Source organism: Fringilla coelebs, assembly GCF_963513975.1.
Source record: "Fringilla coelebs genome assembly, chromosome: 1".
In the NCBI taxonomy this organism is placed as follows: domain Eukaryota; kingdom Metazoa; phylum Chordata; class Aves; order Passeriformes; family Fringillidae; genus Fringilla; species Fringilla coelebs.
This window is the reverse complement of record NC_140028.1, coordinates 14109548-14123958: the sequence shown is the minus strand read 5'-3', so window position 1 is coordinate 14123958 and position 14411 is coordinate 14109548. Positions and strand designations below refer to the sequence as shown.

The 14411-nt window shown below is 37.6% G+C and overlaps 2 protein-coding genes across 3 annotated transcripts in view; one reads left to right on the top strand and one right to left on the bottom strand.

Annotated features, from left to right (window-relative positions):
* Positions 1-2025, bottom strand: part of MRPL13 (mitochondrial ribosomal protein L13) — a gene marked incomplete at its 3' end in the record, with an annotated part of 28820 nt that extends 26795 nt beyond the window's left edge. For both annotated transcript variants that reach the window (XM_084216190.1, XM_084216191.1), the window contains exons 1-2: positions 1901-2025; positions 1197-1320 (exon numbers count right to left, since the gene is read on the bottom strand). In XM_084216190.1, the coding sequence (XP_084072316.1) occupies positions 1197-1320; positions 1901-1927 (151 nt within the window). In that variant the 5' untranslated portion in view covers positions 1928-2025. The remainder of the gene's footprint in view (positions 1-1196; positions 1321-1900) is intronic.
* A 280-nt stretch (positions 2026-2305) lies between these two features.
* MTBP (MDM2 binding protein) overlaps positions 2306-14411 on the top strand; it is a gene marked incomplete at its 5' end in the record, with an annotated part of 28514 nt that continues 16408 nt past the window's right edge. The window contains 12 exons of the mRNA XM_084201409.1: positions 2306-2312; positions 2546-2626; positions 3627-3700; positions 3801-3946; positions 4422-4480; positions 5333-5477; positions 6987-7104; positions 7653-7787; positions 8589-8683; positions 9466-9538; positions 11123-11240; positions 14135-14308. Coding sequence (XP_084057535.1) covers positions 2306-2312; positions 2546-2626; positions 3627-3700; positions 3801-3946; positions 4422-4480; positions 5333-5477; positions 6987-7104; positions 7653-7787; positions 8589-8683; positions 9466-9538; positions 11123-11240; positions 14135-14308 — 1225 coding nt within the window. The remainder of the gene's footprint in view (positions 2313-2545; positions 2627-3626; positions 3701-3800; positions 3947-4421; positions 4481-5332; positions 5478-6986; positions 7105-7652; positions 7788-8588; positions 8684-9465; positions 9539-11122; positions 11241-14134; positions 14309-14411) is intronic.

Below are 14411 nucleotides of genomic sequence, written 5' to 3'. Positions count from 1 at the left end.
TCAACATGTGTAAAGCAATTAGTACTGATTTACACAATATTTTAAACAAAATGAAGTTATCCTTGAAATACTTCTCAAGACCTTATAACTTCACAGACATAAAAGTATCAAAGTTCTTACACTCAGGGTAACCAAAGCATTTTCCTCTCAGCATCTGCTTTATTTCTCAAGACAGCCTTAAGTCTCCAGTGACATCTTGTGGATAAAACAAAATTTGCAACAGCAGAACTCTGACGTTTAAAAGTCTTGACAACACTACAAATCCTAACTCCTACTGTGAAATAGATCGAGTACAATTTTACTACACACCCTTCAACATGTATGAGCCAACTTCAAGGCTTTCTTTATGTTACAGTAAGGTCTCTGGAAAAATTTGCATGGGTACTACAGGAAACATTGTAGCAGTGATGTGAAAGATCAACTTTTTATTATTTAAAAATGCTTGTCCTCGTGAGAGAGGCACTACAGCATTACAGGTAATGAACATGATTACAGATGCATCTTTATAGATGAATCTCTAAAAAAACAAAACGATGGTTTTGTTTAAACAAGACACCTTTCAACACTGATTGCCGCCCATTTAAGGGCAGGTCCCAGGGGCCTTTAAAGGTCATGTCATCAAAACCCAGTGCTCAAAGCAGGACCAGCTTCTGAACGTCTCCACAGATGGAGACTTCACCACCTCTTGGGCAATGATTTCCCATTACTCTCACAGTAAAAAATATCTTATCTGATTCCAGAATATCCTGTGTTTCAGTTTGTGCCCACTGCCTCATGAAAACAGGACTCCTTGGCACCTTATTCAGAATGAAGCGCTCCAAGACTGTGGCCCTGGGCACCTAATGAAAGGAAGTACTCAGATGTTTCTTTATGTGCACTGTGAACTAAATCTTTACATTTAAGATCAACATAACATGTTCTGAGGTTTTTAAAAAATGAAAGAAGAACCCACTGTAACTCAGTTACTCAAATTGAATTACAAATTCAAAACATCCTTCATGTGTATTGGTAAATAAACAACTTTAGGCTGCGGAGGGATATGATGGAAAAAGATAAGAGAAAAAACCAATTAATTTTTAATTTATAAACAATTGAAAAATGTAATCTTTTATATCAGGCTTGATGTTAAAACTGAAATTGGAAGAAACATGCATGTTGAAGAAAAGCAAATTGCTTTCATCCATTGCAATACTCACTTAGTGCATGATAAATAGGTTTATGTCTGCCTTCGAGTCTGACTACAGTAGCAGCTGCTATTTTTCCTGGGGGCTGCATCTTCGCATCGAGGAGGTACCAGGCTCTACCAAAAGTAGCCCATTGCTGAAAAGAAAGAGGGTCAGTACTTATCACAGGGAAAGCTCACACTACCGTAATCTTTCTGAATTAAATCAACACTTCTTTTACATTCAAAAAATGCTAGAAGGAATATTGACATGAAGCACCACCCCCTTCAAATAACCTTTAAACAGACGGAGCACTGCGACGCACCCACTGCGGTGCAATGTACGTGGGTAACACCACTGACAGGTTATCGGCACTGAGGGCTTTGTTTCGAAAACCTAAATCCCCTGCTGCAAGCTTCCATTATGGCTACATGAGCCGTAACATCGCGGCAGGATACTGAACGCCCGAGGTCTCCTTCCCTCGCGGTGAAGGGCACAGCTCCCCCGAACGCAGCTTTCAGACCGCGCACAGCCTGAGCCGCGGGGCCCCGTCCCCAGCCGTGCCGCACACAGCGGTTCCTGCCAGCGGCACCCCCAGGCCGGACACCGGGGGCAGCCCCGGGGCGCTCCGCTGGGGGCCTGCGGATCCTCGGTGCCCGCCCGCTCCCTCACGTCCCCGGGGCCCCGTCCCGGCGGCAGCGAAGGCCCCGCGCGGCCCGTGAGGAGGCGGCGCTCACCTGGGCCGCGCGGCTGTAACTCGCCATGCCGCGCGGGGCGCGCAGGGAGCCCGCCGGGCCGCGGGAAGCGGAAGCGCTGCCTTGCGGAGGGCGGTGCCCGGCGGCGGCGCGGGACCTTCGGAGCGGCGCCCGCCGCGGCCCGGCCGGCCATGGACCGCTACGTGCTGCTCCTGAGCTGGGCCGAGCGCAGGGCCCAGGGCGGGCCCGCTGCCGCCACCGCCGCAGGTACCGCAGGGGACCGCGCTGGGGCCGCGCGCCCGGCGGGCGCTGGGCCGGGGCGGGCGGGCGGTGCTCTGAGGGCTCTCCTGGCTCCTGCCTCCCTAAGCACCCCTTTGCTTTCAGGCTGAAAGTCGTTGGTGCCTTTAACTGCAGAAACTTCAGGGGGGTTCCCGCTTTATTGCGATGATGCCGTGTAACTCCGTAATGCGTTCCTGAGCGTGATTTAAAGGAGAATTTAGGAAAACTTGTCTTTTTAAACTGCTTATCTGCAGGTTATAGTTCTGTTAAAATCCCCAACCAACCCCTTTCCCCCTTCTTCCCTAAATTCACTTTCTAATGTCACACTGAACTTTATACTGCGCTTGCAAGAAAGTAAGATTTAACTTCCATAATTAGGTAGTTTTAAGATTTTTTTTCTTTTTGCAGCTGGGACTGCTGCAGACCTGTATCAGTTCCTGAAAGAAAGTTGTAATGCATCTATAAATGCTGATGTGAGCATGTTCCCAGGTAAATACGGCAATGCACAGTGAGGTGGGGCAAATGCTATCGAGGAATGGGCCTATGCATGTTCTCCTAGGAGAAACAATCAGAAATTGAGGTAAACTTAGGGGCCTGTTCCTGCTGCTCCTGTTTCTATGGAGAACCTAACATCATTCCTAAGGAGTTAGGAGATGATTAGATTGATTGGTTGGGAGAAATGAAGGGGAAGTATTTTGAAGAGTTGACAAATTTCAGTCCAGTTGAGCAAGGAAGAGTAGGAAAGGGCTTGTTTCTCAAGTCAGTGGGAAATGTGATATTTTAATTACTCCTACAATATCCTCTGATTTTTTTCAGTAGAAACAATACTTGTCTGTTGGGTAACAATTCAGAACCTTAATCCATAAATATTAAATAATTTTTGTCACCTTAGAATAGATGTCTTAAGGTCTGTTTTAGTACTTTAAAGGGCTGTGTGTTTGTGTTTTGTTGTTTTGGGTTTTTATAACAAAAAAAATGCTTTCTTAGTTCTTTGCTTAGTTTGGATATCTACTGTTATAAGCTCATATTGTCACAGATATCATATAATTGGGATTTGTGTGGGAAAACCACTATAAGCTCTTAAAATTCATGGAGATGGGAATGTTAAGCTATTTTCATCTTCTGTGCTTTGTATTGCATAGAAATGTTGATAGAGCATCTCATTTTGTGAACTCTAAATCAAATTTATGAAAGATGTTATTTAGTTCAGGTCTGATACAGATTGTGCAAAGAGAAAGCAGTATTACTCAGAACAGAAAAGAGGTCAAATGTTTTCTTACTAACAGTCAAAAGGTCAGTAATAGACACTTGCCAAGACACTTACCTACACTTTCATATGTTTAGAGCTTAATTACAGTGCCAAAGGAAAGTAGAACTTTGTTGCACATTAAATGAGTTACAGAGTCTTTTAACAGAGATGTTTATTATAATAGGAAGAATAGATTGTAGTGAATTGATTAATTTAAATAATTGTTTTATCTCTTTTCAGCTTGCTCAGTGGCTGGTATTCCAGGTGCAAAGAAATGGTATTTTGCAAGTCATGTCATTTGTGGTTATTATCAGGTAAGACAAACTCTTTTAGACCATCTGCCTGACTGTAGAACAAGCTAAAACTGTGATGTTCAAAACTCTTTTGCTTATTTAAGTCTTTTTGTTTGATTAGTTCTGCAGTTCTGACTGGGAGGAAATAAATGTTGACACACAGAAAAATGAAGACTCTTACCAAGCAAGCATTGATGAGAACCTGGGAACCACACCAAGTTTTGAGGAAGACGACAGTAACAGTCAGGAATCGCTGTCTCTCACTGAGTATGTGTATTATTATTTTTATTTAAAGAACAGTGATCTGACATCTATCAGCAATGACCCAAGGGGATCAAGAAAGTTTAACAAATGAGAGTTAGTAGTAAAGCAAGAGTTAACTATGAACAATCCCCTGCTAGTACTGAAAATACTTTTATTTTGTTTACCATAGCTTTAATTTTTTTACAGATTATTTTTATAGGATAACTAAATAGTTTCCTAACAACCAATGTTATATTTACAAAAATTTCTTGTTAATTCTTTTTGAATCCTAATTCCAGTTTTACTTCAGATTATTTTGATGTCATTAGGCCTACTTCTTTCTTAGTAAAAGAGGAGATGATTTCTCGTAGCCTGGGTATGTTTGTGCAGAGTTTTAAAGATGTAAGATACATCGGGTACCATTCATTTGTTGTAACTTTTTGTTTCTAAATGACTTCGTTTGTATTTTGGTTCCAAACATGTTGTTCTTCATTTTTAGTATCTATGATGAAGCTGCTGAAAGTCTGCATCAATTAGCTGATAAATTGCCTGCCCCAGGTAATCTGTCTTTAAAAACCAATTTCATTAGAGTTTATCTTGTTAGTTACTGATCTGAAACTCATCTGGTAAAAGGACAGTGAATGGAAAAGTTCAGAGAACCTTAGTTTGGTAGCTGAATTAATATAGCTCTTGAAGGTAGCTTAGGAACTTGAGCATGGTTGGTATTGCAGATCAGCTTGAGGACTACTTTGCTGCTTGTTTCTTTGGCAGGCTGTAGTTCAGTAGAGTTTAAAATAGCTATTTATATAATAAATTTATCCATCTGAAATGGCACCAAAGTAATCACAGACAGTAAGCAATACAAAACTCAACACAGGAAATTTCTTATTAAAAAAAGGAAGATGTTGATATCAGGCCTACATCTGATTTAACAGTTGCTTGTTTGTGAGCCAAGAAGATGAGGAGGAACATACATCACAGCTGTTGGATTGGGATTTTCTAAACTGGAGATACATATCACCTTGCATGTTAGAGTTATATAATGATGTAGAAGTTGATTTGGGATAACAAAGGAACTCAAGAAGAATGGAAAATAGCAATTTAGAATGTTAAGAGTAGGGAAAGGACATAGCTTAGTTGTATGGGAGAGAAATCTCATCTAGCAGTGCTGAGTGAGAGAGGAGAAAGGGACAGAACCTTTCACTGTCACTGAGGGAATGGTGAAATACTTGATGTTCCTCTAAGAGGAGAAGGAAGTGATGAGCTAAAATGTGTGTTTTAAATCCTGAAGTTACTTGATCTTTTTGCTGGTTTTAGTGCAATCAGTGATAACCAATACTATTCTATCTTTAAATGACTGAAAAATTTACTGAGTCATGATACTTTAAGTCATACACAACTATTTTATAGGCAGAGCAATGGTTGATGTAATCCTGCAGGCTGTTGAATGTGATGGACCCAAGTTAAAGGACTGCTTACCTGCTATTGGTGCCCTGAAACACCTGAGAGAGTGGCACTCTGCACAGATCACTATTGCAGCAAGTGAAGCTAAAGGGTATGGCATTTATTTCAGGGCTAAAACAAGGTCCCTTCTGCTTTGTGTTACCATAGATCAGTGGATTGAAATAAAACCAGTTTGTTGGGTACTTTACATGTATACTTTGAAAATACATAAAGTAGTTGTCTGTTGTTGTATGAGGGGAGGAATTACTCATCCTGATTCGTTGTAAATGCATGTCCTAACCACAGAAGCAGACAAAAAAGCCAGTCCTCTGCACTTGTTGTTTTCTGTGGGAGCAAGAAGTAAAATATTTTCTCTTTCCATGGGTTCAGTGTGCATACAATGTTTTCATATTGTATTATGCTATGGGATAGCTTGTATATCGATTGTAGTTTTCCAGATTTTTTTAAATAAATCCATACTACTGCTGGTTTTACTTTAAATTTTATATTACCATTGGTATTTCATTTCAGGGAGGAAAAGTAGAGTGCTTCATTTGTCCCTTTTGAAAAACGAGTATAAACACTCTATTACTTCCTGAATGTTTTTCAAGACTCTGTTAGTATGCAGAGTTACTGAGACTATTAATTCAAGTTGAAATGAATTCCAGTAATTTACTTACTGTCCTCCTCTAATTGACATGTAAAGGCCATGATATATCTCACCATAAAAACCACAGTGATTTAGGGTTTTTATCCCTTGAAATGAATAATTGTGTGGATACTGAACAACTTGGCAAGGTCTCCGCTTTCCTTCCCCTCTATGCCCTAAAGATTGAAATTGCTTCATAGAATATGTGGTTAAGCTTAATCCTAAATTAATAAAACTGTTTAAAAAGGTGAATGTTCAGTCCTTGTATAGAATAAGCAATATACCTACTATACAGTATTTCCTGAGGCATGTGGAGGACAAGAAAGTTACTCAGTGACTTTCATGAACACTTGATCTCAGTGCTCATTGATACCATCCCGTGGAACCAGCTTTTGACTAAATTTTTCTGCTACCTTTTATGTAAAGTGAGATTATTTGAGTGTGGAAGATTTCTGATTAAAGTTATTTCACTTATTCTTCCTGTTCTGTTGATGGTGCTGATTTCCCTGGGGAGACAGACTGCCAGCAGAACCCACAGCTACTGGCTGTTCTCTCACATTGAATTTGGATAGTTGTTGTGCTGCAGTCATATCTCCATTTAGAAAGTTAACTACAAACCATCTGGACAGACCACTGGTAGGCCCAGTGATGGCTGCCAGGCTTTGCTGCAGCTTCTAGCACCCAACATTACTATGCTGTGCTTGCAGCTTCCATTGCCAGTCTTATTTGATGTCAGAGTTCTTTGCTGTCACTTTCATGGAGCATATGAACAACTTCCTTTACAGATCCTGAACAAGCAGTTCTATAATATTTTTTACTTGATGGAATATAAAGCTGTAAAGCTTTGTTGTCTGTCTTGACATACACAAGATTGTTCTGTGCTAAGAGGTCATAGGTAAATTTAGTCAAACTGCACTGCGTGTTTATTGTATTGTTAAATTCAGTAAGATTAATTCTTTGATATTTTTACAGTAGCTGGCAGAAGATTGCAGATTATCTGTCAGCAGACTTTGTATCTTCAGATGATATAATGAATATTATTGATTTAAATGAACTCTGGAGAGGAAAGGTTCAGATATGGGAAAGAAAGGTAAAATAACTTTTATTTTATTATTGTGCTGGTTATTTTTTAAAGCATCTGTATACCTCATTTAAAGCATTTATTATGCAGTGCATTTTATGCTTTTAGCCAAATTTGGTTTCAACTGTGTAATTCAAAGGTAATGTGCAATGTGTCTGGGTGGGTGGTAGCATGAAATGATAAATCAGATCAATGCATCAAGATCTGAACTTCAGAAATTAAGATGCTTCCCTCTGAAATTTTTTTTTAAAACTTACTGTTCCAAATTTGATTGTGTTGTATCTATCACAAGTCGTTGTCATATAACTGTAAGTCATTGTTGCAAGTATATATCTAATGTTTCTGCAAAACCTGGGACTTTTGTGGCATTGTTTGTATTTTCACTGTTATGGTTTTGGATTTAATAGTTGGTTATCTAAGTCTAGTCTTTTTCTTATTTTACAGATCTGATAAAAAAATAATATTAATTGTTTAAAATAGCACATCTAACTAGTTGAAGAGAAATCATTTTTATCTCTTTTTGAAATATTTATTGTCTTCCTTTTTTTTTTTCCTAGTTCGGATCGGCAGTAGATTTTCCAGAATTTTGTATAAAGAGCACTTCAGCCAAGACATTCAGGACTGCAAATTTAAGTTCTTGCTTTGCTGCTAAAAAAGAGTGCCAGTTGAGGAATACTGATACTTTGCCAGAAGCAAGTATTATTCTTGATCTTTCTTTGAGTTTTGGAATTCATCTGTTTTACTTTCTGGAGAAAATTAGTAATTGGGGAAACATTAGTCAGAACTGAAAGTTGAGTAGAAAAGAAATATTAGATAAAACTGAGGCATACTTCTTTTGTACACCTGTGTTGTCAAAACAGGTCCTTATAACTTCATCTGTTTGTTCTTACAAATACAATACCAGAATTTTTTCAAGTAGAAATTGAGACTTTGTTCAGTTTAATACTCAAAATAGTTAAATTATGAGTTCTGTCTTTATCTAACCCTTCCCGCTTAATTTTAAAAGTTTGGGTTTCTTTCTTTTTACACTCTTGGTGTTTCATGTTTTCTACTGGAAGTAAATAATTGGTGGGAACTCCAGAATCATATGTGTTGATGAAAACAAAACCAAACGTTATGAAAATTGGTTTGGAGTTTGTTATTTTCGTTGTTAAAACATGTGCATTTTGTATTGCATTTGTCTCTTCCTGGTAGATCATATTTTATTTTGGGTAAAAGTAACTTATTATTTCGGGTAACTTTATTATTTTGGGTAATTCATTTGATGGACATTGTTGACATCCTACAAAGTCAGATTTATTTAAAAAAATTAAATGCCTTTCTTTTTAAATATTATTTAGTATGATGTTGTGAAATGTTTTTGTATTCCTTTATACTTCTTTCAGATATTATCTGCAAGGCTAATACCTCCAGCAAAACACTTGAGGAACTTCTGGTGATACAACATCATATATAGTGTTATATATAAAGGTTTTTATTTGGTCTCTTTTCAGGTTTTTCATTACTATGGTCCTGCGCTGGAATTTTTACAGATGGTGGTTCTCTCTGATCTACCTTCCATTTTTATATCAGATCTGGAGTTTGAGCTGTATCCTTTTTTTAAGGCTCTAAACTACTACTGATAATTGTCTATAGCAGAAAGAAAAGATCAGCATCTACCCATGCAAGCAACAGACAGATGAGGATAGACAAGAGCTCATTCCATGCTAGCCTGCCAAAATAGTCAGTGATTCTTCACAACTGGATTATTTAATTTTGAAATTTAAATTACATTAGCAGTAACCATGTATTATTGATACTATTGCACATATGATATGTCTGTTGATGTGCATGTTCTTTGTGGGAAAAGAATAGAGAAATGTTTATTCTGTGTAAGTTTAGAAAAAGCCTCAAGCCTTTCTAATGAATGAATGTAGCATGCTTCACAATATAGGAACATTTGTTTACAAACTGTGTTTTTATTGTGCAGCAGCAAAATCTGTGGCAAGGTTTAGCAGAGGAGTTCTCTCTTGAGTGTGTGTGCTGCAGAGATCTCAAGATATATTACTATTGGTTTTTAAAAGTATGTACTTTTGGTTCTAGTCTTGGTGTACCAATAATACCTGAGGATGTATAAGCCTGCTATGATTTTGAATATATAAATACCTGTTTCTGTCAGCCTATAATAGAGATGTCAATGGAGTATTTTGTCATATAACATTTTAAAGTGTATCACTTTACCTGTAAAGGTGAGTTTTTTGTTTTGTGATACTGTAGTATCAAAAATTAGATGCTTGCAGTGCTTCTTTCAAATATGATGGTAACCTGATTTGTAAAATAGAGGTGCATAGTTCTTTGTGAAGATGAAGTTCCTTAAACTGTTCTGTTCAGGAGCCTGTCAAGAAAGAATACCAAGGAGACATCTACACTGCTTTTGGACCAGATTTCTTTTCTCCCTGGGAAGGTAAAACTTTTTTATATATGTATAGCAGAAAAATGAAGGTATGCATATTGCCTATAAAAGATATGGGAATAATATTTTTAAACCTGGTCTCTGTCTAAGCTTCTTCAATATTTAGTTCTAAAGCAAACATGGATTTCAAAGGTCCATGTTCTACATACCCACTGAACAGTTTTCTCTTTATCTCAGCTAAGTTTCAATCTCCTAAAACATTTTCTAATCCTATCCTGACAGATAATTTCTGGGCTATTGTAATTGTGTTACCGATTTTTTTAGCAAAAGGCAGGCATGTGTGCAGCCCATAAAATGTATCTAGCTACTGTGAAATGGTAGGCTTTTTTATTTTATATGTGCATATTCTGATTTTGGCTAAAAAGAGTTCATGAAACATTTACTTTTTCCCTCCTTCCTCTGCCTTGGAATGATAGTGAGATTATTTATACCCAGAGTATTAGTTTGAAGATGTTTTTCCAGAACATCCTATCACCTTTACATACAAGGTCATACGTCTTGTTTAGGAAAGTGTTTTAGTGTTTATAAAATAAATCTATGCCATTAAAAACAAAACCTGAAGTTTGAAAATGGTGATACACTTATGGTGAATAACATATGTCTTTTGTTTACTGTGGAGATGGTATCCCATTATCAGGCTGTATGTTTCATTTTCAGTTTATTATTTGGGTTTTTATGAACTCTTTTTCTCCCCTGCTACTCCATTCTCTATTAGCTTAGCCAGAAAAGGAAAAGGTCCTTTCTCCAGTGCTGTACCAAAAGTATCTTTTAAAATGGTTTTATATAGGTAAATATCCCAGGTAATCTTCATTTTACTTAAGAACACTGAACACTTGGTCATATACCTTTTACAATCAGACAACTCACATTTCTTCTAGTATTTCTAAAGAAGGAGCCCAAATAGTGAAAACACATTCTCAGGTTACTTTAACTTAGAGTCTGCACATGTTGAATTTAATATATTTTGAAAATAACAGTTTCTCATAGGGTTTTTTTTTCAGTCTCCTACTGGAAGTGCTGCACATTTGTAGGCTTTTCTAATACCTGTAATAGCATTGCTTTATTGCTTGGGTATTCAAATACGTCTGCAATTTTTGTGTTAGTGCTTATTGGCCTGAAGTCTATGTAGAAACATAGACATACTCCAGTATCTGGTTAAGAGACAAGGGTAATATGTTGGAAGGAAAATAAAAGAAGACATTTTTTTCATAGAAATGCAGAGTCACTGATGCCAACTATTATCCTCAAATTCTCTTTTCATTCTGGATGCTGCTCTACAAAGTGTTTGTAGCCAGGCTATGGAGACACTTACAATACATAATAAATACCTTTTTATGTATGAAATGGAAATTCAGCAGTTAATGATCCCTCAATTGGACCAAAAAGAAAACACAATTTTTACAGCTTTTGTGTCAAATGCAGTTCCATTTTGATTGATGTGGATGACAAATATGTTAAGTGGAGTTTGTTCAGTTCAACTAGATTTGAAATAATGCCAAATCAGTACCTCAAGAATGAAGTGTAAAACAGGTTTCACTAAATATTGCATGTGTTATATTTGCTCTCCTTATTTAGGTGGGAGCTTTATTTACACTGCCATGTAATGTGAGCAGTGTCGTGATCCCATCTCCTGCCCAGCTGAGCACCAAGAAATGGAAAGAATATATGGCTAAGAAACCCAAGGTCATTTCTGGTATGTGTATTTTGTTTGGTTATATGTGTACGTGTGTGTGTGCATATATATATATATAAACATATATATGGTGAGTTTTGTCTGTACATTTGGGATTCTCTTTCTAACTTCAACGAAATCAAATCAGTGATTGTAGTCTTCATTGACGCTAGAAGATTTGGTGAATGCAAGTTCAGCTATGCAAACTTGTAGGAAGAAAAATGGTAGCATCATGGCAAGCTTTGGGGAAACAAGGCATCTCCTTTAAACCAGTTTTATGTCCTATCAGTTAAGATCCAATTTCCACCCATCTTTGTGAGGTGATTGTAAAAGCCATGGTGGAGAGGTTTACTTCTGCAGATGGAATTCCAGTCTGCTTCACTGAGGTACTTCCCTTCTTGTTTAAGCATTTCCAGAGGTTCTTCAGTACGCTTGAATTTCATTTCAATCTCTTCCTGGGAAAATGCAGACTATTAAGAAATGCTGAATGCCTCCAATCACCTGGGAGCCAGTGTGCTAAACCTGTGGTTGCAAACGCGCTATCTGTAGGGCTGCAGTGATGGCAGCTGACTCATACCCTGTGCCAGTGCTTAGAAATCTGATCCAGAAAGTGGAAGAAGAGAATCAGTGCAGACCAAGGCTGGGGGAAGTTTCTCAGTCGGCCAGTAAATGTGCCCTGCAAGTGGAGGCACTGTACAAGCAGTGACTGAGGTTTGTAGGCATGTGAAAACATCAGGCTAAAAGGAACTGGGTGGTAACCCAGTGCTTAAAGTACTTACCTGGGATACAGTGAAGTGCTGAATTCTGCCTTCTTTAATAATCTTGTTGTTTATACGTTGTCTAATATATAATTAATGTAGATTCCAAGGAACAGTGACTATTTCTGTTGCCAACTTAAGACAAATTTTTTAAACAAGTATGCAGATTAGGATGTCTCATGTTTGTGACTGTTATTTTTTTCAGGTTTAGGGACAGGAAAAAATTGAGAGGAATTATGTAGAGCTGTATAACAGGACAGAAGCTTAATTATAGAATGGGTGCTGGCAGTATTGCCTTTTTTCCAACCTGGAAATGAAACTTGAGATTATTTTAGTGAGGTATTGTAGTAATACATAAGAGGATCTTTAATGAAGGCCTTCAGAGACAGTTATGGAAAGATGGCTAAACCCCCCCCCCCCCCCCCCCCCCAGGGATAGGTTTTAGGAAAATAAGGTTATAGGTTTTAGGAAATTAACATGATTGATAGAAAGCACTTAGGAGGACAAGTGGTAATGTAATTCCCCCCAGGTCAAGCCCCTTCTTTGGAGCCCCCCCTCCCTTTCAGCACTGGTTGTACTTTGTCCATGAGAATGTATCTCAAAGAGTTGTTCTGAGCCTTGGTTCCCAGGAAGAACCAAGATAGCATGGGGCTTTGTACCTCCTGGGGCTTGGAGTTCTGGAATTTTTGTCTTTCTGCTTAGGGAAAAGCCATGGAAAAGTATTGGGAAAACTAGCTACTAATACAATAGGTGACAGAGTTAAATATATGTGTGAAGAATACAGAAAACATATAAAAGCAAAAAGGCAAAACCCAAATGGCATCAGCACTATATAGATTAAAAGTTACCTCTGCATGTTTGAAAGTGGTAGAGTATGGAGGGTGTAGAGCTGGTCACAGCAGCAGCATTTGTATTTGTTGGAGAGATACCACTGATGCACTCCAATGAGCACAAGATCCCCAGTGTCTGCAGTATATTTCTCCTGTGCTCCAGTAGAAAGGTTTTGTACAAGTATTAATTATTGTGTGATCAGTAATACACAATAGGTTCTTATTAAGCCTCTTGGGTGAAATTTACAATAGGAGGAGAAACATTGCTTTTTAAATGTATTTTTTGTTTAATTGAAAACTGTTGATTTTTTAGTGGCTACCTATCTGAGTGTCCTAAGGATTTGTGAATCCTTAATCTCTCCCATCTGTGGGAAGGTATGATTCTTGGTATTGGTAATTCTTAAATGCTAAGATTAAAATGTGAAATAAGTTTACTTATCAGGAATCAGCTTTTAGATGCCAAGATAAACTGAAAAAGGAATATATTTCAAATGACACTGGTAACAGGACTTTATGACAAAGTTTCTGAAATACTTTTTCTTTATTGTTATTTTTCTTTCTCTGAATTTGTATACTGAGGTAGTGGGGTTTCCCCTCTTTTCCATGCCCAACTATAAATTTTCAACAAGCACAGGAATATGTTATTTCTTGCTAACAAAAATTTATGATACTAATAAAAGTGAAGCTTCCATAGAGTTAATTATTGAGACAGTACTGAAAATATCTTATGAAATTAAAATATTTGACTTTTGAAACTTAGTACATCAAGAAGTATTCATTATCTTGGTTGCTATGTCTTCCAAGGTGCTATAAAATGCTTTCTGTGTGAAAAGATAGCAAACCTATCCTTTCACTGTTACTGTCAGGTCCCACATTAATTTACTTTCACGACTGCATACTATATGCCAGTGTTCAAAAATAGAATCTTTATCTTTCATCCAGGCACAAGGGTAAAGCAGGGAATGAAGCTTTTATTAATGAATAATGCAGTGTCCTTGGGAAGAATGTGTACAATACTTGGTTTTCTTCTAGGATTGTATGTTTGTCCATTGAACACTTATATTATTTCGATGCACATATGCAGAAAGGCCTGGTTTTACCAGGAGAATAGAAACTTCTCTTTTTTTATTTCCTGTAAAAATGTAACTTTGCCGGTTAAAGGCTTGCCTCTTACTTAGCCCAGTTAAAGAGCTCTTGGTTGGTGATTAGTAAGATTTTTCACAGAACAGGAGAAAGCAAATGAAAGAATTTTGATGATGGATTATAGTTTGTTTTAAAGATGTTTTCCTGAGGGTGTTTTCACAGTTACATCTTGATGTTTGTTAAGTTCCAGAAATTGAACTGAAAGGAGAATCTTGCCGGTATTATTTCTTGCTACAAGGCAATGGCTCTGGAGGATGTAAAGCAACCTTGATTCATGCAGCTGGCCAGATCAATGGGATGGCCACTCTTGCTGCAGTAAATGGAAAGCTAAAGGCAAAAGCAGAAGCAACAGAGTCAGGTAAGAGTAATCACTTATTTATTAATGAGTATCTGAATGAAGGCAAATGGTAAGTTCTAAATGTCGTAAGTTCCTTTTATCCACTCCAGTCAGTATTAAAAGA